Below are 20,875 nucleotides of genomic sequence, written 5' to 3' on the forward strand. Positions count from 1 at the left end.
CCGAGCGTCGCTCCGCCCCCTCCGCCGCTTCGCGCCGTGCGCGCAGCCAATCCGGACGCGGTCCCTCCCACAGCGGAAGTGACGTCACGTAGAGGAAGCGGAAGTGATCCCGGAGGAGTGGGGCGGCGGAGGCGCGGTGCCGGTTCGGTACCGGTTCTCGTCCCGCCATGTCGCGCGCCACCAAGCGGAAGCACGTGACCCGGGAGGTGCTGGAGGAGCACGTGGTGCCCGCGCCGCAGCAGCGCATCGTCAGGGTGCGGGGAAACGGCGGGGTTGTGGGGTCTGCGTGGGGTCTCTATGGGGGCAGTGGGGTCTCTATGGGGGAAATAGGGTCTCTATGGGGTCTCTATGGGGGCAATGGGGTCTCTGTGGGGTCGGTATGGGGTCTGTATGGGGGCAATGGGGTGTCTATGGGGTCTCTATGGGGGCAATAGGGTCTCTATGGGGGCATATGGGGTCGGTATGGGGTCTGTATGGGGGCAGTAGGGTCGGTATGGGGTCGGTATGGGGTCGGTATGGGGGCAATAAGGTCGGTATGGGGTCTGTATGGGGAAATAGGGTCTGTATGGGGGCATATGGGGTCTCTATGGGGTCTGTATAGGGGCAATAGAGTCTCTATGGGGTCTGTATGGGGGCAATAGGGACGGTGTGGGGTCGGTATGGGGGCAATAGAGTCTGTATGGGGTCTGTGTGGGGGCATTAGGGTCTTTATGGGGCCTCTATGGGGTCTGTATGGGGGCAATAGGGACGGTGTGGGGTCGGTATGGGGGCAATAGAGTCTGTATGGGGTCTGTATGGGGGCAATAGGGTCGGCATGCGGTCTCTATGGGGTCGGTATGGGGACAATAAGGTCGGTATGGGGGCAATAAGGTCGGTATGGGGTCTGTATGGGGAAATAGGGTCTGTATGGGGGCATATGGGGTCTCTATGGGGTCTGTATAGGGGCATATGGAGTCTCTATGGGGTCTGTATGGGGGCAATAGGGACAGTGTGGGGTCGGTATGGGGGCAATAGAGTCTGTATGGGGTCTGTGTGGGGGCATTAGGGTCTTTATGGGGCCTCTATGGGGTCTGTATGGGGGCAATAGGGTCGGCATGAGGTCTCTATGGGGTCTGTATGGGGGCAATAAGGTCTGTGTGGTGGCAATAGGGTCGGCATGCGGTCTCTATGGGGTCTGTATGGGGGCAATAAGGTCTGTGTGGTGGCAATAGGGTCGGCATGCGGTCTCTATGGGGTCTGTATGGGGGCAATAGGGACGGTGTGGGGTCTGTATGGGGGCAATATGGTCAGTATGGGGTCTGTGTGGGGGCATTAGGGTCTTTATGGGGCCTCTATGGGGTCTGTATGGGGGCAATAGGGTCGGCATGGGGTCTCTATGGGGTCTGTATGGTGGCAATAGGGTCGGTATGGGGTCTGTATGGGGGCAATGGGGTCTCTATGGGGTCGGTATGGAGGCAATAGGGTCGGTATGGGGTTTCTCTGGGGTCTGTATGGGGGCAATAGCGTCAGTGTGGGGTCTCTATGGGGTCGGTATGGGGGCATATGGGGTCTTTATGGGGTCTCTATCGGGTCTGTATGGGAGCAATAGGGTCGGCATGGGGTCTCTATGGGGTCTGTATGGGGGCAATAGGGTCGGTATGGGGTCTCTATGGGGTCTGTATGGTGGCAATAGGGTCGGCATGGGGTCTCTATGGGGTCTCTTTGGGGGCAATAGGGTCGGTATGGGGCCTGTATGGTGGCAATAGGGTCGGCATGGGGTCTCTATGGGGTCTGTATGGTGGCAATAGGGTCGGTATGGGGTCTGTATGGGGGCAATGGGGTCTCTATGGGGTCAGTATGGAGGCAATAGGGTCGGTATGGGGTCTCTGTGGGGTCTGTATGGGGGCAATAGCGTCAGTGTGGGGTCTCTATGGGGTCGGTATGGGGGCATATGGGGTCTCTATGGGGTCTCTATCGGGTCTGTATGGGGGCAATAGGGTCGGCATGGGGTCTCTATGGGGTCTGTATGGGGGCAATAGGGTCTGTATGGGAGCAATGGGGTCGGCAGGAGGTCTCTATGGGGTCTGTGTGGGGGCAATAGGGTCGGTATGGGGTCTGTGTGGGGGCAATAGGGTCGGTATGGGGTCTGTGTGGGGGCAATAGGGTCGGTATGGGGTCTGTGTGGGGGCAATAGGGTCGGTATGGGGTCTGTGTGGGGGCAATAGGGTCGGTATGGGGTCTGTGTGGGGGCAATAGGGTCGGTATGGGGTCTGTGTGGGGGCAATAGGGTCGGTATGGGGTCTGTGTGGGGGCAATAGGGTCTCTATGGGGTATCTATGGGGTCTGAATAGGGGCAATAGGGTCTCTGTGGGGTCTGTATGGGGGTAATAGGATCACTATGAGGTCTCTATGGGGTCGGTTTGGGGTTTCTATAGAGGCAATAGTGGCTCTATGGGGTCTCTATAGAGGCAGTAAGGCCAGTATGAGGTCTTATAGGGTTTCTATGGGGTAATAGGGTCTCTATGGGGTCTCTGCAGTCTCTATGGGGTCCGTGTGGGGGCAATAGGGTCTCTATGGGGTCTGTATGGGAGCAATAGGGTCGGTATGGGGTCTCTATGGGGTCTGTATGGGGGCAATAGGGTCTCTATGGGGTCTCTATGGGGGCAATAGGGTCGGCATGAGGTCTCTATGGGGTCTGTATGGGGGCAATGGGGTCTGTATGGGGGTAATAGGGTTTCTATGGGGCGTCTTTGGGGTTTCTATAGAGTCTCTATAGGGGCAATAGAGTCTCTATGGGGTCTCTATGGGGTCTGTATGGGAGCAATAGGGTCGGTATGGGGTCTCTATGGGGTCTGTGTGGGGCAATAGGGTCTCTATGGGGTCTGTATAGGGGCAATAGGGTCGGCATAGGGTCTGTATGGGGGCAATAGGATCTCTATGAGGTTTCTATAGGGTCGGTTTCGGGTTTCTATAGAGGCAATAGTGGCTCTATGGGATCTTTATGGGGGCAGTGGGGTCTCTATGGGGTCTGTGTGGGGGCAATAGGGTCGGTATGGGGTCTGTATGGTGGCAATAAGGTCAGCATGAGGTCTCTATGGGGTCTGTATGGGGGTAATAGGGTTTCTATGGGGCATCTTTGGGGTTTCTATAGAGTCTCTATAGGGACAATAGAGTCTCTATGGGGTCTGTATGGGAGCACTAGGGTCGGTATGGGGTCTCTATGGGGTCTGTGTGGGGCAATAGGGTCTCTATGGGGCCTGTATAGGGGCAATAGGGTCGGCATGGGGTCTGTATGGGGGCAATAGGATCTCTATGAGGTTTCTATAGGGTCGGTTTCGGGTTTCTATAGAGGCAATAGTGGCTCTATGGGATCTTTATGGGGGCAGTGGGGTCTCTATGGGGTCTGTATGGGGGCAATAGGGTCAGTGTGGTGTCTCTATGGGGTCGGTATGGGGGCATATGGGGTCTTTATGGGGTCTCTATCGGGTCTGTATGGGGGCAATAGGGTCGGTATGGGGTCTCTATGGGGTCTGTATGGTGGCAATAGGGTCGGCATGAGGTCTCTATGGGGTCTCTTTGGGGGCAATAGGGTCGGTATGGGGCCTGTATGGTGGCAATAGGGTCGGCATGGGGTCTCTATGGGGTCTGTATGGTGGCAATAGGGTCGGTATGGGGTCTGTATGGGGGCAATGGGGTCTCTATGGGGTCAGTATGGAGGCAATAGGGTCGGTATGGGGTCTCTGTGGGGTCTGTATGGGGGCAATAGCGTCAGTGTGGGGTCTCTATGGGGTCGGTATGGGGGCATATGGGGTCTCTATGGGGTCTCTATCGGGTCTGTATGGGGGCAATAGGGTCGGCATGGGGTCTCTATGGGGTCTGTATGGGGGCAATAGGGTCTGTATGGGAGCAATGGGGTCGGCAGGAGGTCTCTATGGGGTCTGTGTGGGGGCAATAGGGTCGGTATGGGGTCTGTGTGCGGGCAATAGGGTCGGTATGGGGTCTGTGTGGGGGCAATAGGGTCGGTATGGGGTCTGTGTGGGGGCAATAGGGTCGGTATGGGGTCTGTGTGGGGGCAATAGGGTCTCTATGGGGTATCTATGGGGTCTGAATAGGGGCAATAGGGTCTCTGTGGGGTCTGTATGGGGGTAATAGGATCACTATGAGGTCTCTATGGGGTCGGTTTGGGGTTTCTATAGAGGCAATAGTGGCTCTATGGGGTCTCTATAGAGGCAGTAAGGCCAGTATGAGGTCTTATAGGGTTTCTATGGGGTAATAGGGTCTCTATGGGGTCTCTGCAGTCTCTATGGGGTCCGTGTGGGGGCAATAGGGTCTCTATGGGGTCTGTATGGGAGCAATAGGGTCGGTATGGGGTCTCTATGGGGTCTGTATGGGGGCAATAGGGTCTCTATGGGGTCTCTATGGGGGCAATAGGGTCGGCATGAGGTCTCTATGGGGTCTGTATGGGGGCAATGGGGTCTGTATGGGGGTAATAGGGTTTCTATGGGGCGTCTTTGGGGTTTCTATAGAGTCTCTATAGGGGCAATAGAGTCTCTATGGGGTCTCTATGGGGTCTGTATGGGAGCAATAGGGTCGGTATGGGGTCTCTATGGGGTCTGTGTGGGGCAATAGGGTCTCTATGGGGTCTGTATAGGGGCAATAGGGTCGGCATAGGGTCTGTATGGGGGCAATAGGATCTCTATGAGGTTTCTATAGGGTCGGTTTCGGGTTTCTATAGAGGCAATAGTGGCTCTATGGGATCTTTATGGGGGCAGTGGGGTCTCTATGGGGTCTGTGTGGGGGCAATAGGGTCGGTATGGGGTCTGTATGGTGGCAATAAGGTCAGCATGAGGTCTCTATGGGGTCTGTATGGGGGTAATAGGGTTTCTATGGGGCATCTTTGGGGTTTCTATAGAGTCTCTATAGGGACAATAGAGTCTCTATGGGGTCTGTATGGGAGCACTAGGGTCGGTATGGGGTCTCTATGGGGTCTGTGTGGGGCAATAGGGTCTCTATGGGGCCTGTATAGGGGCAATAGGGTCGGCATGGGGTCTGTATGGGGGCAATAGGATCTCTATGAGGTTTCTATAGGGTCGGTTTCGGGTTTCTATAGAGGCAATAGTGGCTCTATGGGATCTTTATGGGGGCAGTGGGGTCTCTATGGGGTCTGTATGGGGGCAATAGGGTCAGTGTGGTGTCTCTATGGGGTCGGTATGGGGGCATATGGGGTCTTTATGGGGTCTCTATCGGGTCTGTATGGGGGCAATAGGGTCGGTATGGGGTCTCTATGGGGTCTGTATGGTGGCAATAGGGTCGGCATGAGGTCTCTATGGGGTCTCTTTGGGGGCAATAGGGTCGGTATGGGGCCTGTATGGTGGCAATAGGGTCGGCATGGGGTCTCTATGGGGTCTGTATGGTGGCAATAGGGTCGGTATGGGGTCTGTATGGGGGCAATGGGGTCTCTATGGGGTCAGTATGGAGGCAATAGGGTCGGTATGGGGTCTCTGTGGGGTCTGTATGGGGGCAATAGCGTCAGTGTGGGGTCTCTATGGGGTCGGTATGGGGGCATATGGGGTCTCTATGGGGTCTCTATCGGGTCTGTATGGGGGCAATAGGGTCGGCATGGGGTCTCTATGGGGTCTGTATGGGGGCAATAGGGTCTGTATGGGAGCAATGGGGTCGGCAGGAGGTCTCTATGGGGTCTGTGTGGGGGCAATAGGGTCGGTATGGGGTCTGTGTGCGGGCAATAGGGTCGGTATGGGGTCTGTGTGGGGGCAATAGGGTCGGTATGGGGTCTGTGTGGGGGCAATAGGGTCGGTATGGGGTCTGTGTGGGGGCAATAGGGTCGGTATGGGGTCTGTGTGGGGGCAATAGGGTCGGTATGGGGTCTGTGTGGGGGCAATAGGGTCTCTATGGGGTATCTATGGGGTCTGAATAGGGGCAATAGGGTCTCTGTGGGGTCTGTATGGGGGTAATAGGATCACTATGAGGTCTCTATGGGGTCGGTTTGGGGTTTCTATAGAGGCAATAGTGGCTCTATGGGGTCTCTATAGAGGCAGTAAGGCCAGTATGAGGTCTTATAGGGTTTCTATGGGGTAATAGGGTCTCTATGGGGTCTCTGCAGTCTCTATGGGGTCCGTGTGGGGGCAATAGGGTCTCTATGGGGTCTGTATGGGAGCAATAGGGTCGGTATGGGGTCTCTATGGGGTCTGTATGGGGGCAATAGGGTCTCTATGGGGTCTCTATGGGGGCAATAGGGTCGGCATGAGGTCTCTATGGGGTCTGTATGGGGGCAATGGGGTCTGTATGGGGGTAATAGGGTTTCTATGGGGCGTCTTTGGGGTTTCTATAGAGTCTCTATAGGGGCAATAGAGTCTCTATGGGGCCTCTATGGGGTCTGTATGGGAGCAATAGGGTCGGTATGGGGTCTCTATGGGGTCTGTGTGGGGTAATAGGGTCTCTATGGGGTCTGTGTGGGGCAATAGGGTCTCTATGGGGCCTGTATAGGGGCAATAGGGTCGGCATGGGGTCTGTATGGGGGCAATAGGATCTCTATGAGGTTTCTATAGGGTCGGTTTCGGGTTTCTATAGAGGCAATAGTGGCTCTATGGGATCTTTATGGGGGCAGTGGGGTCTCTATGGGGTCTGTGTGGGGGCAATAGGGTCGGTATGGGGTCTCTATGGGGTCTGTATGGGGGCCATAGGGTCGGTATGGGGTCTCTATGGGGTCTGTATGGGGGCCATAGGGTCGGTATGGGGTCTCTATGGGGTCTGTATGGGAGCAATAGGGTCGTTATGGGGTCTCTATGGGGTCTGTATGGGGCAATAGGGTCTCTATGGGGTCTGTATAGGGGCAATAGGGTCGGCATGGGGTCTCTATGGGGCCTGTATAGGGGCAATAGGGTCTCTATGAGGTTTCTATAGGGTCGTTTTGGGGTTTCTATAGAGGCAATAGTGGCTCTATGGGATCTTTATGGGGGCAGTGGGGTCTCTGTGGGGTCTGTGTGGGGGCAATAGGGTCGGTATGGGGTCGGTATGGGGTCTCTATGGGGGCAATAGGGTCGGCATGAGGTCTGTATGGTGGCAATAGGGTCGGCATGAGGTCTCTATGGGGTCTGTATGGGGGCCATGCGGTCTCTATGGGGTCTGTATGGGGGTAATAGGGTTTCTATGGGGCGTCTTTGGGGTTTCTATAGAGTCTCTATAGGGGCAATAGAGTCTCTATGGGGTCTCTATGGGGTCTGTATGGGAGCAATAGGGTCGGTATGGGGTCTCTATGGGGTCTGTGTGGGGCAATAGGGTCTCTATGGGGTCTGTGTGGGGCAATAGGGTCTCTATGGGGTCTGTGTGGGGCAATAGGGTCTCTATGGGGTCTGTGTGGGGCAATAGGGTCTCCATGGGGTCTGTATGGGGGCAATAGGATCTCTATGAGGTTTCTATAGGGTCATTTTGGGGTTTCTATAGAGGCAATAGTGGCTCTATGGGATCTTTATGGGGGCAGTGGGGTCTCTGTGGGGTCTGTGTGGGGGCAATTGGCTCTCTGTGGGGTCTGTATGGGGGCCATAGGGTCGGTATGGGGTCTCTATGGGGTCTGTATGGGGGCAATAGGGTCGGTATGGGGTCGGTATGGGGTCTGTATGGGGGCAATAGGGTCGGTATGGGGTCTCTATGGGGGCAATAGGGTCGGCATGAGGTCTGTATGGTGGCAATAGGGTCGGCATGAGGTCTCTATGGGGTCTGTATGGGGGCAATGGGGTCTCTATGGGGTCTGTATGGGGGTAATAGGGTTTCTATGGGGCGTCTTTGGGGTTTCTATAGAGTCTCTATAGGGGCAATAGGGTCTCTATGGGGTCTGTATGGGGGCAATAGGGTCGGCATGAAATCTCTATGGGGTCTGTATGGGGGCAATGGGGTCTCTATGGGGCTAATAGGGTCTCTGTGGGGTCTCTGTGCGGTCTTTATGGGGTCTCCATAGGAGCAATAAGGCCGATATGGGGTTTCTATGGGGTCATTGGGGTCTTTGTGGGGATTGTGGGGTTTCTGTGCGTACAATGGGGCCCCATGGGGTTTTGGGGTCTCTATGGGGATTGTGGGTTTCCTGTGGGTGCAGCAGGGTCCCTGTGGGATTTTGGGGTCTCTGTGGGGACAACGGGGTCCCCGTGGGATTTTGGGGTCTCTATGGGGACTATGGGGTCATTGGGGTCCATATGGGGATTTTGGGGTCTTTATGGGGACAATGGGGTCCCCGTGGGATTTTGGGGTCTCCGTGGGGACAACGGGGTCCCCGTGGGGTTTTGGGGTCTCTATGGGTGCAGCGGGGTCCCTGTGGGATTTTGGGGTCCCCGTGGGAACAATGGGGTCCCCGTGGGATTTTGGGGTCCCCGTGGGGTCATTGGGGTCCATATGGGGATTTTGGGGTCTCTATGGGGTCATTGGGGTCTCTATGGGGTCATTGGGGTCTCTATGGGGTCATTGGGGTCCATATGGGGATTTTGGGGTCTGTATGGGTACAATGGGGTCCCCGTGGGATTTTGGGGTCTGTATGGGGTCATTGGGGTTTCTGTGGGGATTGTGGGTTTCCTGTGGGTAGAATGGGGTCCCCGTGGGATTTTGGGGTCTCTATGGGGATGGTGGGTGTCCTGTGGTTACAACGGGGTCCCCGTGGGATTTTGGGGTCTCTGTGGCGTCATTGGGGTCTCTATGGGGTCATTGGGGTCTCTATGGGGTCATTGGGGTCCGTATGGGGATTTTGGGGTCTGTATGGGTACAATGGGGTCTCTATGGAGTCATTGGGGTCCATATGGGGATTTTGGGATCTCTATGGGGACAATGGGGTCCCCATGGGATTTTGGGGTCTCTATGGGGACAATGGGGTCTCTATGGGGTCATTGGGGTCCATATGGGGATTTTGGGGTCTCTATGGGTACAATGGGGTCCCCGTGGGATTTTGGGGTCTCTATGGGGTCATTGGGGTCTGTATGGGTACAATGGGGTCTCTATGGGCTCATTGGGGTCCATACGGGGATTTTGGGGTCTGTATGGGTACAATGGGGTCTCTATGGAGTCATTGGGGTCCATATGGGGATTTTGGGATCTCTATGGGGACAATGGGGTCCCCGTGGGATTTTCGGGGTCTCTATGGGGTCATTGGTGTCTCTATGGGTACATTGGGGTCTCTGTGGGGACAATGGGGTCCCTGTGGGATTTTGGGGTCTGTATGGGGATGGTGGGTTTCCTGTGGGTACAATGGGGTCCCCATGGGATTTTGGGGTCTCTATGGGGACTATGGGGTCATTGGGGTCCATATGGGGATTTTGGGCTCTCTATGGGTACAACGGGGTCCCCGTGGGATTTTGGGGTCTCTGTGGGGGCAACGGGGTCCCCGTGGGATTTTGGGGTCTCTACGGGGACAATGGGGTCTCTATGGGGTCATTGGGGTCTCTGGGGATTTTGGGGTCTGTATGGGGACGGTGGGTTTTCTGTGGGTGCAGCGGGGTCCCCGTGGGATTTTGGGGTCTCTATGGGGACAATGGGGTCTCTATGGGGTCATTGGGGTCCATATGGGGATTTTGGGGTCTCTATGGGGACGGTGGGTTTTCTGTGGGTGCAGCGGGGTCCCCGTGGGATTTTGGGGTTTCTATGGGCTCATTGGGGTCTGTATGGGGTCTTTGGGGTCCATATGGGGATTTTGGGTTTTCTGTGGGTACAATGGGGTCCCCATGGGATTTTGCGGTCTCCATGGGGATTTTGGGTTTTCTATGGGTACAATGGGGTCTCTATGGGGTCATTGGGGTCTCTGTGGGGATTGTGGGTTTTCTGTGGGGACCATGGGGTCCCCGTGGGATTTTGGGGTCTGTATGGGGATGGTGGGTTTCCTGTGGGTACAATGGGGTCCCCATGGGATTTTGGGGTCTCTGTGGGGACAATGGGGTCTCCGTGGGATTTTGGGGTCTGTATGGGTACAATGGGGTCCCCATGGGATTTTCGGGGTCTCTACGGGGACAATGATGTCTCTATGGGGTCATTGGGGTCCATATGGGGATTTTGGGGTCTCTATGGGTACAATGGGGTCCCCGTGGGATTTTGGGGTCTCTATGGGGTCATTGGGGTCTGTATGGGTACAATGGGGTCTCTATGGGGTCATTGGGATCCATATGGGGATTTTGGGGTCTGTATGGGTACAATGGGGTCTCTATGGAGTCATTGGGGTCCATATGGGGACAATGGGGTCTCTATGGGTACAATGGGGTCCCCGTGGGATTTTGGGGTCTCTATGGGGTCATTGGGGTCTGTATGGGTACAATGGGGTCTCTATGGGGTCATTGGGATCCATATGGGGATTTTGGGGTCTGTATGGGTACAATGGGGTCTCTATGGAGTCATTGGGGTCCATATGGGGACAATGGGGTCTCTATGGGTACAATGGGGTCCCCGTGGGATTTTGGGGTCTCTATGGGGACAATGGGGTCCCCGTGGGATTTTCGGGGTCTCTATGGGTACATTGGGGTCTCTATGGGGTCATTGGGGTCCATATGGGGATTTTGGGGTCTCTGTGGGTACAACGGGGTTCCCGTGGGATTTAGGGGTCTCTATGGGTACAATGGGATCTCTATGGGATTTTGTGGTCCATATGGGGATTTTGGGGTCTCTATGGGATTTTGTGGTCCATATGGGGATTTTGGGGTCTCTATGGGTACAATGGGGTCTCTATGGGGTCATTAGGGTCCATATGGGGATTTTGGGGTCTCTGTGGGTACAACGGGGTCCCGGTGTGATTTTGGGGTCCCGCATTCGGCGCTGGCCGCGCAGGTGCTGGGCAGCCCCGGGAACAACCTGCACGAGGTGGAGACGGCCGAGGGCTGCCGCTTCCTGGCCAGCATGCCGCCCCGCTTCCGCCACCACGTCTGGATCAAGCGAGGTGCGGACGGCGGCCGCCCCATGGCTGCCCCATGGCTGCCCCATAGCCGCCCCCATTGCCACCTCGTGGCCCCCATGGCCACCCCATAGCCACACCATTACCGCCTCATAGACCCTATAGCTGCCATCATGGCTGTCCCCATGGTCGCCCCATAGTCATCCCCATAGCCGCCCCATGGCTGCCCCATAGCCACCCCATGGCTGCCCCATGGCCACCCCATAGCCACCCTATAGCCATCCCCATAGCCGCACCATGGCTGCCCCATAGCCACCCCATAGTCATCCCCATGGCCCCCATGGCCACCCCATGGCCACCCCATAGCCACCCCATGGCCCCCATGGTTATCCCCATGGCCACCCCATAGCCACCCCATGGCCACCCCATAGCCACCCCATAGCCATCCCCATGGCCACCCTATAGCCGCCCCATGGCCACCCCATAGTCATCCGCATGGCCACCCCATAGCCACCCCATAGTTATCCCCATGGTTGCCCCCATGGCCACCCCATGGTTGCCCCCATAGCCACCCCATAGTCATCCCCGTGGTCGCCCCCATGGCCACCCCATAGTCACCCCCATAGTCACCCCCATGGCCGCCCCATGGCCGCCCCATGGCCGCCCCATAGCCGCCCCCATAGCCACCCCATGGCCGCCCCCATGGCCACCCCATAGCCACACCATTACCGCCTCATAGACCCTATAGCCACCCTATAGTCGCCATCGTGGCTGTCCCCATGGTCGCCCCATGGCTACCCCATGGCCGCCCCATAGTCATCCCCATGGCCGCCCCATAGTCATCCCCATGGCCGCCCCATAGTCATTCCCATGGTTGCCCCCATTGCCATCTCGTGGCCCCCATGGCAATCCCCATGGTTGCCCCCATAGTCATCCCCATGGCCATCCCCATGGCCACCCCATAGCCGCCCCATAGTCATCCGCATGGCCGCCCCATAGCCACCCCATGGCCACCCCATAGCCACCCTATAGTCATCCCCATGGCCCCCCTAGCCGCCCCCATGGCCACCCCATAGGCATCCCCATAGCCACCCCCATAGCCACCCCATGGCCGCCCCCATTGCCACCTCATGGCCCCCATGGCCACCCCATAGCCACCCCATAGCCACACCATTACCGCCTCATAGACCCTATAGCCACCCTATAGTCGCCATCATGGCTGTCCCCATGGTTGCCCCATGGCCACCCCCATGGCTGCCCCATAGCCGCCCCATAGCCACCCCATAGTCATCCCCATGGCCCCCCTAGCCGCCCCCATGGCCGCCCCATAGCTATTCCATAGCCACCCCCATGGCCATCATGGCTGACCCCATGGCCACCCCATAGCCGCCCCTATTGCCAACCCTATAGCCACCCCCACGGTCGCCCCATAGCCGCCCCCATGGCCACCCCATTACCACGCCATGGCTGCCCCGATAGCCGCCCCATAGCCACCCCATAGCCGCCCCATTACCATCCCCACAGCCACCCCATGACCCCCCCATATGACCCCCCCCCAATACGACCCCCCCATCCCCACCCTCCATACGACCCCCCCCACCCCCCCCCATATGACACCCCCCCATCCCCTCCCCCCATACGACCCCCCCATACGACCCCCCCATACAACCCCCCCATCCCCTCCCCCCATACGACCCCCCCATACGACCCCCTATACAACCCCCCCTATAACTCCCCCATACGACCCCCCCATGCCCCCCCGTTTAATCCCACATCTCCTCCCCCTATACGACACCCCCCCACCCCCCATCCCCACCGCCTATACGACCCCCCCATCCCCCCCCAAAATACCGACCCCCCCATTCCCTCCCCCCATACGACCCCCCCCATCCGCACCCCCCATTCCCTCCCCCTATTTGCCCCCCCATACGACCCCCCCATACGACCCCCCCATCCGCACCCCCCATTCCCCCCCCCTATATGACCCCCCCTATATGACCCCCCCATCTGCTCCCCCCATACGACACCCCCAATACGACCCCCCATCCCCACCCTCCATGCGACCCCCCCCATTTCCCCCCATATGACCCCCCCCACCCCCCCCATATGACACCCCTCCCCCATCTGCCCCCCCCATACGGCCCCCCCCCCATACGGCCCCCCCCCCATACGGCCCCCCCATACGACCCCCCCATACAACCCCCCCATCCCCTCCCCCCATACGACCCCCCCATACGACCCCCTATACAACCCCCCCCTATAACTCCCCCATACGACCCCCCCGTGCCCCCCCGTATAACCCCACATCTCCTCCCCCTATACGACACCCCCCCACCCCCCATCCCCACTGCCTATACGACCCCCCTGTCCCCCCCCATATACCGACCCCCCCATGCGACCCCCCCATACGACCCCCCCATCCCCACCCCCCATTCCCTCCCCCTATTTGCCCCCCCATGCCCCCCCCATATGACCCCCCCATCCCCTCCCCCATACGACCCCCTCATCTCCCCCATACGCCCCCCCCATTCCCTGCCCCTATATGACCCCCCCCATCTGCCCCCCCATACGACCCCCCCATCTCCACCCCCTATATGACCCCCCCATACGCCCCCCCCATTCCCTGCCCCTATATGACCCCCCCATCTGCCCCCCCATACGACCCCCCCATCCCCACCCTCCATACGACCCCCCCATATGCCCCCCCATCCCCCCTCCATATGACATCCCCCCTCCCCCTATTGACCCCCCCATGTGACCCCCCCATGTTGACCCCCCCCCTTCTCCCCCCATCTCCTCCCCCCATACGACCCCCTCATTCCCTCCCCCTTTATGGCCCCCCCCCATACGACCCCCCCATATAACCCCCCCATCTCCTCCCCCTATATGACCCCCCCATACGCCCCCCCCATTCCCTCCCCTATTGACCCCCCCATCCCCACCCTCCATACGTCCCCCCCATTTCCCCCCATACGACCCCCCATCCCCCCCCGTATGACACCCCCCCACCCCCCATCCCATCCCCTCCCCCATACGACCCCCCCACCCCCATTCCCTCCCCCATGTGACCCCCCCATGTGACCCCCCCATCCCCTCCCCCTATACGACCCCCCCACCCCCCCCATATGGCCCCCCCATACAACCCCCGCATCCCCTCCCCCTATACGACCCCCCCATCCCCCCCCATATACGACCCCCCGTTCCCCCCCCCCCCCATACACAACCCCCCCATCTCTGACCCCCCCCCGTACCCCCCCTCCCCTTTCGTCCCCCCTCCCCTTTTTCCCCCCCCCCAGGTGACTTTGTGCTGGTGGACCCCCCCTTATCCCACCCCCCCCATCTCTGACCCCCCCCCCACGAGTCGTCCCCCCCCCAGGTGACTTTGTGCTGGTGCCCCCCCCCATCTCTGACCCCCCCCCCATCTCTGACCCCCCCTTTTCCCCCCCCATGTGACTTTGTCCTGGTGCCCCCCCCCCATCTCTGACCCCCCTCCTTTCCCTCCCCCATTCCTGACCCCCCCCACGTGTCCCCCCCCCCCCTTTTTTGCCCCCCCCCAGGTGACTTCCTGCTGGTGCCCCCCCCCATCTCTGACCCCACCCCCCCCACGTGTCCCCCCCCCCCTTCCGCACCCCATCTCTGACCCCCCCCACGTGTGTCCCCCCCCCCCTTTTTGCCCCCCCCCCAGATGACTTTGTGCTGGTGCCCCCCCCCATCTCTGACCCCCCCCCCCACGTGTCGTCCCCCCCCCCAGGTGACTTCGTGCTGGTGCCCCCCCCCATCTCTGACCCCCCCCCTTCAACCCCCCAGGTGACTTTGTGCTGGTGCCCCCCCCCATCTCTGATCCCCCCCTCCCTTTTCCCCCCCCATCTCTGATCCCCCCCCCCCCTTTTCCCCCCCCCAGGTGACTTTGTGCTGGTGCCCCCCCCCCCATCCCTGACCCCCCCCTTTCCCCCCCCCCCAGGTGACTTTGTCCTGGTGCCCCCCCCCATCTCTGACCCCCCTCCTTTCCCCCCCCATTCCTGACCCCCCCCACGTGTCCCCCCCTCCCCTTTTTGCCCCCCCCCAGGTGACTTTGTGCTGGTGGCCCCCCCATATACAACCCCCCCCATCTCTGACCCCCCCCCTTTCCCCCCCCCATCTCTGACCCCCCCCTTTCCCCCCCCCATGTGACTTTGTGCTGGTGGGCCCCCCCCCATCTCTGACACCCCCCTTCCGCTCCCATCTCTGACCTCCCCCCTTTTCCCCCCCCCAGGTGACTTTGTGCTGGTGGACCCCCCCCCACACGTGTCCCCCTCCCTTCTTACCCCCCCATCTCTTACCCCCCCCCACGTGTCCCCCCTCCCTTCCCCCCCCCATCTTTGACCCCCCCCCTTTTTGCCCCTCCCCAAATGACTTTGTGCTGGTGGACCCCCCCACCTTTTCCCCCCCCCCAGGTGACTTTGTGCTGGTGGCCCCCCCATACAGAACCCCCCCATCTCTGACCGCCCCCCCCTTTTGCCCCCCCCCCTTCTGACTTTGTGCTGGTGGCCCCCCCCCATCTCTGACCCCCCCCCCCCTACGTGTGTGTCCCCCCCATCTCTGACCCCCCCCTTCCCCCCCCCAGGTGACTTTGTCCTGGTGGCCCCCCCCACCATCTCTGACCCCCCCCCCTTTCCTCCCCCCCCCAGGTGACTTTGTGCTGGTGCCCCCCCCCACGTGTCCCCCCCCCTTTCCCTCCCCCCATCTCTGACCCCCCCTTTTTCCCCCCCCTAGGTGACTTTGTGCTGGTGCCCCCCCCATCTCTGACCCCCCCCCCCTTTTCCCCCCCCAGGTGACTTTGTGCTGGTGCCCCCCCCATCCCTGACCCCCCCTTTCCCCCCCCCAGGTGACTTTGTCCTGGTGGCCCCCCCCCCATCTCTGACCCCTCCCCTTCCGCCCCCCATCTCTGACCCCCCCCACGTGTCCCCCCCTCCCCTTTTTGCCCCCCCCAGGTGACTTTGTGCTGGTGGCCCCCCCATATACAACCCCCCCCAATCTCTGACCCCCCCCCTGCCCCCCCCATGTGACTTTGTGCTGGTGGCCCCCCCCCATCTCTGACCCCCCTCCATGTGTCCCCCCCCCATCTCTGACCCCCTCCCCACCTTTTCCACCCCCCCCAGGGGACTTTGTGCTGGTGCCCCCCCCCATCTCTGACCCCCTCCCCTTTTTCCCCCCCCAGGTGACTTTGTGCTGGTGGACCCCCCCCCCCCCACGTGTCCCCCCCCCCTTCTTCCCCCCCCCTTCTTCCCCCCCTTCTTCCCCCCCTTCTTCCCCCCCCTTCTTCCCCCCCTTCTTCCCCCCCCTTCTTCCCCCCCTTCTTCCCCCCCCTTCTTCCCCCCCCTTCTTCCCCCCCCATCTCTGACCCCCCCCCATCTCTGACCCCCCCCCATCTCTGACCCCCCCCCTTTTTCCCCCCCCAGGTGACTTTGTGCTGGTGGACCCCCCCCCCACGTGTCCCCCCCCCCTTCTTCCCCCCCCCATCCCTGACCCCCCCCCCTTTTTCCCCCCCCTTTCCCCCCCCCCAGGTGACTTTGTGCTGGTGCCCCCCCATCTCTGACCCCCCCATCTCTGACCCCCCCCCCTTTTTGACCCCCCCCAGGTGACTTTGTGCTGGTGCCCCCCCCCATCCCTGGCCCCCCCTTTCCCCCCCCCCATGTGACTTTGTCCTGGTGGCCCTTCCCCCATCTCTGACCCCTCCCCTTCCGCCCCCCATATCTGACCCCCCCCACGTGTCCCCCCCCCCCCCTTTTTGCCCCCCCCCCAGGTGACTTCGTGCTGGTGCCCCCCCCATCTCTGACCCCACTCCCCCCTCGTGTCCCCCCCCCTTCCCCCCCCCATCTCTGACCCCCCCCCCTCCCCTTTTTCCCCCCCCAGGTGACTTCGTGCTGGTGGCCCCCCCCATCTCTGACCCCCCCCCCCCATCTCTGACCCCCCCTTTTCCCCCCCCCGAAGTGACTTTGTGCTGGTGCCCCCCCCCACCTCTGACCCCACCCCACCCACGTGTCCCCCCCCCCCCTTCCGCCCCCCATCTCTGACCCCCCCCACGTGTCCCCCCCCCCTTTTTGCCCCCCCCAGGTGACTTCGTGCTGGTGGCCCCCCCATATCTGACCCCCCCCATCTCTGACCCCCCCTTTTTGCCCCCCCCCAGGTGACTTCGTGCTGGTGGACCCCATTGAGGAGGGGGCGAAGGTGAAGGCGGAGATGGCGCTGGTTCTGCTGCGGCCCCACGTCCGCTTCCTGCAGCGCCAGGGGCTCTGGTACCGACCCCCCCTTTTTGGGGACCCCCCCCCTTTTTGGGGACCCCCCCCCCTTTTTGGGGACCCCCCCCCCCTTTTTGGGGACCCCCCCCTTTTTGGGGACCCCTCCCCTTTTTGGGGTCCCCTCCCCCCCTTGGGGGAGATGTGACACCCCCCCCCCCCCCCAAATTCCTGATTTTCCCTCCCCCCCCCCCCAGGCCCGCAGCCTTTGCACCGTCCCCCCCAGAGCCGACGCGGCAGGAGGGGTGAGTAATTAGTGGGGTGAGTAATTAGTGGGGTGAGTCATTAGTGGGGTGAGTCATTAGTGGGGTGAGTCATTAGTGGGGTGAGTCATTAATGGGGCGGTGTTAATGAGGGGGGGGTAATGGGGGCTGTTCAGCTGATTGGGGGGGGGGGGGGTGCTGTGCCCCCCCGCTATGGGGCAGGGATGGGGAAAGGGGGGTGCTGTGCCCATTCTATGGGGCAGGGAGGTGCTGTGCCCATTCTGTGGGGCAGGGATGAGGTGCTGTGCCCATTCCGTGGGGCAGGGTGATGCCCATCTATGGGGCAGGGATGGGGAAAGGGAGGTGCTGTGCCCATCTATGGGGCAGGGAGGTGCTGTGCCCATCTATGGGGCAGGGAGGTGCTGTGCCCATCTATGGGGAAAGGGAGGTGCCATGCCCATCTGTGGGGCGGGGAGGTGCCCATCTATGGGGCAGGGATGGGGACAGGGACACACTGTGCCCATCTATGGGGCAGGGATGGGGACAGGGACTTGTGCCCATTCTATGGGGCAGGGAGGTGCCAATCTATGGGGCAGGGAGGTGCTGTGCCCATCTATGGGGCAGGGAGGTGCTGTGCCCATTCTATGGGGCAGGGATGGGGAAAGGGACACACTGTGCCCATTCTATGGGGCAGGGAGGTGCCATGCCCATCTGTGGGGTGGGGAGGTGCCCATCTATGGGGCAGGGATGGGGACAGGGACACACTGTGCCCATCTATGGGGCAGGGATGGGGACAGGGACTTGTGCCCATTCTATGGGGCAGGGAGGTGCCCATCTATGGGGCAGGGAGGTGCTGTGCCCATCTATGGGGCAGGGATGGGGACAGGGACACACTGTGCCCATTCTATGGGGCAGGGAGGTGCCATGCCCATCTATGGGGCAGGGAGGTGCTGTGCCCATTCTATGGGGCAGGGTGATGCCCATCTATGGGGCAGGGATGGGGACAGGGACACACTGTGCCCATCTATGGGGAAAGGGAGGTGCCCATCTATGGGGCAGGGAGGTGCCCATCTATGGGGCGGGGAGGTGCCCATCTATGGGGCAGGGATGGGGACAGGGACACACTGTGCCCATCTATGGGGCGGGGAGGTGCCCATCTGTGGGGCAGGGAGGTGCCCATCTATGGGGCGGGGATAGGGACAGGGACACACTGTGCCCATTCTATGGGGCAGGGAGGTGCCGTGCCCATTCTATGGGGCGGGGAGGGGCCGTGCCCATCTATGGGGCGGGGAGGTGCCCATCTATGGGGCAGGGAGGTGCAGTTCCCATCTGTGGGGCAGGGAGGTGCCCATCTGTGGGGCAGGGAGGTGCCCATCTTTGGGGCAGGGATGGGGACAGGGACGCACAGTGCCCATTCTATGGGGCTGGGAGGTGCCCATCTATGGGGCAGGGATGGGGACAGGGACGCACTGTGCCCATCTATGGGGCAGGGAGGTGCTGTGCCCATTCTATGGGGCAGGGAGGTGCCCCTTCTATGGGGCAGGGATGGGGAAAGGGAGGTGCTGTGCCCATCTATGGGGCAGGGATGGGGACAGGGACGCACTGTGCCCATCTATGGGGAAGGGGAGGTGCCCATCTATGGGGCAGGGATGGGGACAGGGACACACTGTGCCCATCTATGGGGCAGGGAGGTGCTGTGCCCATTCTATGGGGCAGGGAGGTGCCCATCTATGGGGCAGGGATGGGGAAAGGGACACACTGTGCCCATTCTATGGGGCAGGGAGGTGTGGTGCCCATTCTATGGGGAAAGGGAGGTGCCATGCCCATCTGTGGGGTGGGGAGGTGCCCATCTATGGGGCAGGGATGGGGACAGGGACACACTGTGCCCATCTATGGGGCAGGGATGGGGACAGGGACACACTGTGCCCATCTATGGGGCAGGGATGGGGACAGGGACTTGTGCCCATTCTATGGGGCAGGGAGGTGCCAATCTATGGGGCAGGGAGGTGCTGTGCCCATCTATGGGGCAGGGATGGGGACAGGGACACACTGTGCCCATTCTATGGGGCAGGGAGGTGCCATGCCCATCTATGGGGCAGGGAGGTGCTGTGCCCATTCTATGGGGCAGGGATGGGGACAGGGACACACTGTGCCCATTCTATGGGGAAAGGGAGGTGCCCATCTGTGGGGCAGGGATGGGGACAGGGACACACTGTGCCCATCTATGGGGCAGGGAGGTGCCCATCTATGGGGCAGGGATGGTATGCTGCCCCAATTCTATGGGGCAGGGAGGTGCCGTTCCCATCTATGGGGCAGGGAGGTGCAGTTCCCATCTGTGGGGCAGGGAGGTGCAGTTCCCATCTGTGGGGCGGGGAGGTGCCCATCTATGGGGCAGGCAGGTGCCCATCTATGGGGCAGGGAGGTGCCCATCTATGGGGCAGGGAGGTGCCCATCTATGGGGCGGGGAGGTGCCCATCTGTGGGGCAGGGAGGTGCCCATCTATGGGGCAGGGATGGGGACAGGGACACACTGTGCCCATCTGTGGGGCAGGGAGGTGCCCATCTATGGGGCAGGGATAGGGACAGGGACACACTGTGCCCATCTATGGGGCAGGGAGGTGCTGTGCCCGTTCTATGGGGCAGGGAGGTGCCGTGCCCATTCTATGGGGCGGGGAAGTGCCGTGCCCATTCTATGGGGCGGGGAGGTGCCGTGCCCATTCTATGGGGCGGGGAGGTGCCGTGCCCATCTATGGGGCGGGGAGGTGCCCATCTATGGGGTGGGGAGGTGCCCATCTATGGGGCAGGCAGGTGCCCATCTATGGGGCAGGGAGGTGTGGTGCCCATCTGTGGGGCAGGGAGGTGCGGTGCCCATCTGTGGGGCAGGGAGGTGCCATCTATGGGGCAGGGAGGTGCCCATCTATGGGGCAGGGAGGTGCCCATTCTATGGGGCGGGGAGGTGCCGTGCCCATCTATGGGGCGGGGAGGTGCCGTGCCCATCTATGGGGCAGGGAGGTGCCCATCTATGGGGCAGGGAGGTGTGGTGCCCATCTATGGGGCAGGGAGGTGTGGTGCCCATCTATGGGGCAGGGAGGTGCCGACTTTCTCTCCCCACTGCGCAGGACTGCAGACTCAGTGCTGTTCGTCAACACCAACCGAGCGGCCGGGGGCGGGGGGGAGGAAGAAGAGGAGGAGGAGGAAGAGGAGGAAGAACAGGAAGAAGAGGAAGAGGAGGAAGAAGAGGAGGAGGAAGAAGAGGAAGAAGAAGAGGAAGAAGAGGAAGAAGAAGAGGAAGAAGGGGCCAAACCAGAGGAAGAAGAGGAGAACAAAGGGGACGGAGGGGAAACGGGGGGCGAGGAAACAGAGGGAAAACGGCCAGAAGGCGGCGGGGCGACGTAGGGGGTGGGCAGCCAATAAAGGGGCGGATTTGGGATTTGTGTCTTTTTATGGGGTCTGCGGGGTTCAGGATTTGGGATTTGTGTCCGCTGTGTTTTTATGGGGTCTGCGGGGTTCAGGATTTGGGATTTGTGTCCGCTGTGTTTTTATGGGGTC

General features: G+C 60.9%; 1 protein-coding gene across 1 annotated transcript; it reads left to right on the forward strand.

The window, feature by feature from the left end:
- Positions 1-65: 65 nt before the first annotated feature.
- Positions 66-20,875, forward strand: EIF1AD (eukaryotic translation initiation factor 1A domain containing). Its single transcript, XM_090129789.1, has 5 exons — positions 66-254; positions 10,786-10,894; positions 17,016-17,124; positions 17,322-17,369; positions 20,446-20,875. Exons 1-5 carry the CDS (start codon positions 168-170, stop codon positions 20,720-20,722), a joined length of 630 nt encoding a protein of 209 aa, XP_089985915.1. The 5' UTR covers positions 66-167; the 3' UTR covers positions 20,723-20,875.

This window comes from Phasianus colchicus, chromosome 37 (assembly GCF_987193195.1).
Source record: "Phasianus colchicus chromosome 37, bPhaCol1.hap1.1, whole genome shotgun sequence".
Taxonomy (NCBI): Eukaryota; Metazoa; Chordata; class Aves; order Galliformes; family Phasianidae; genus Phasianus; species Phasianus colchicus.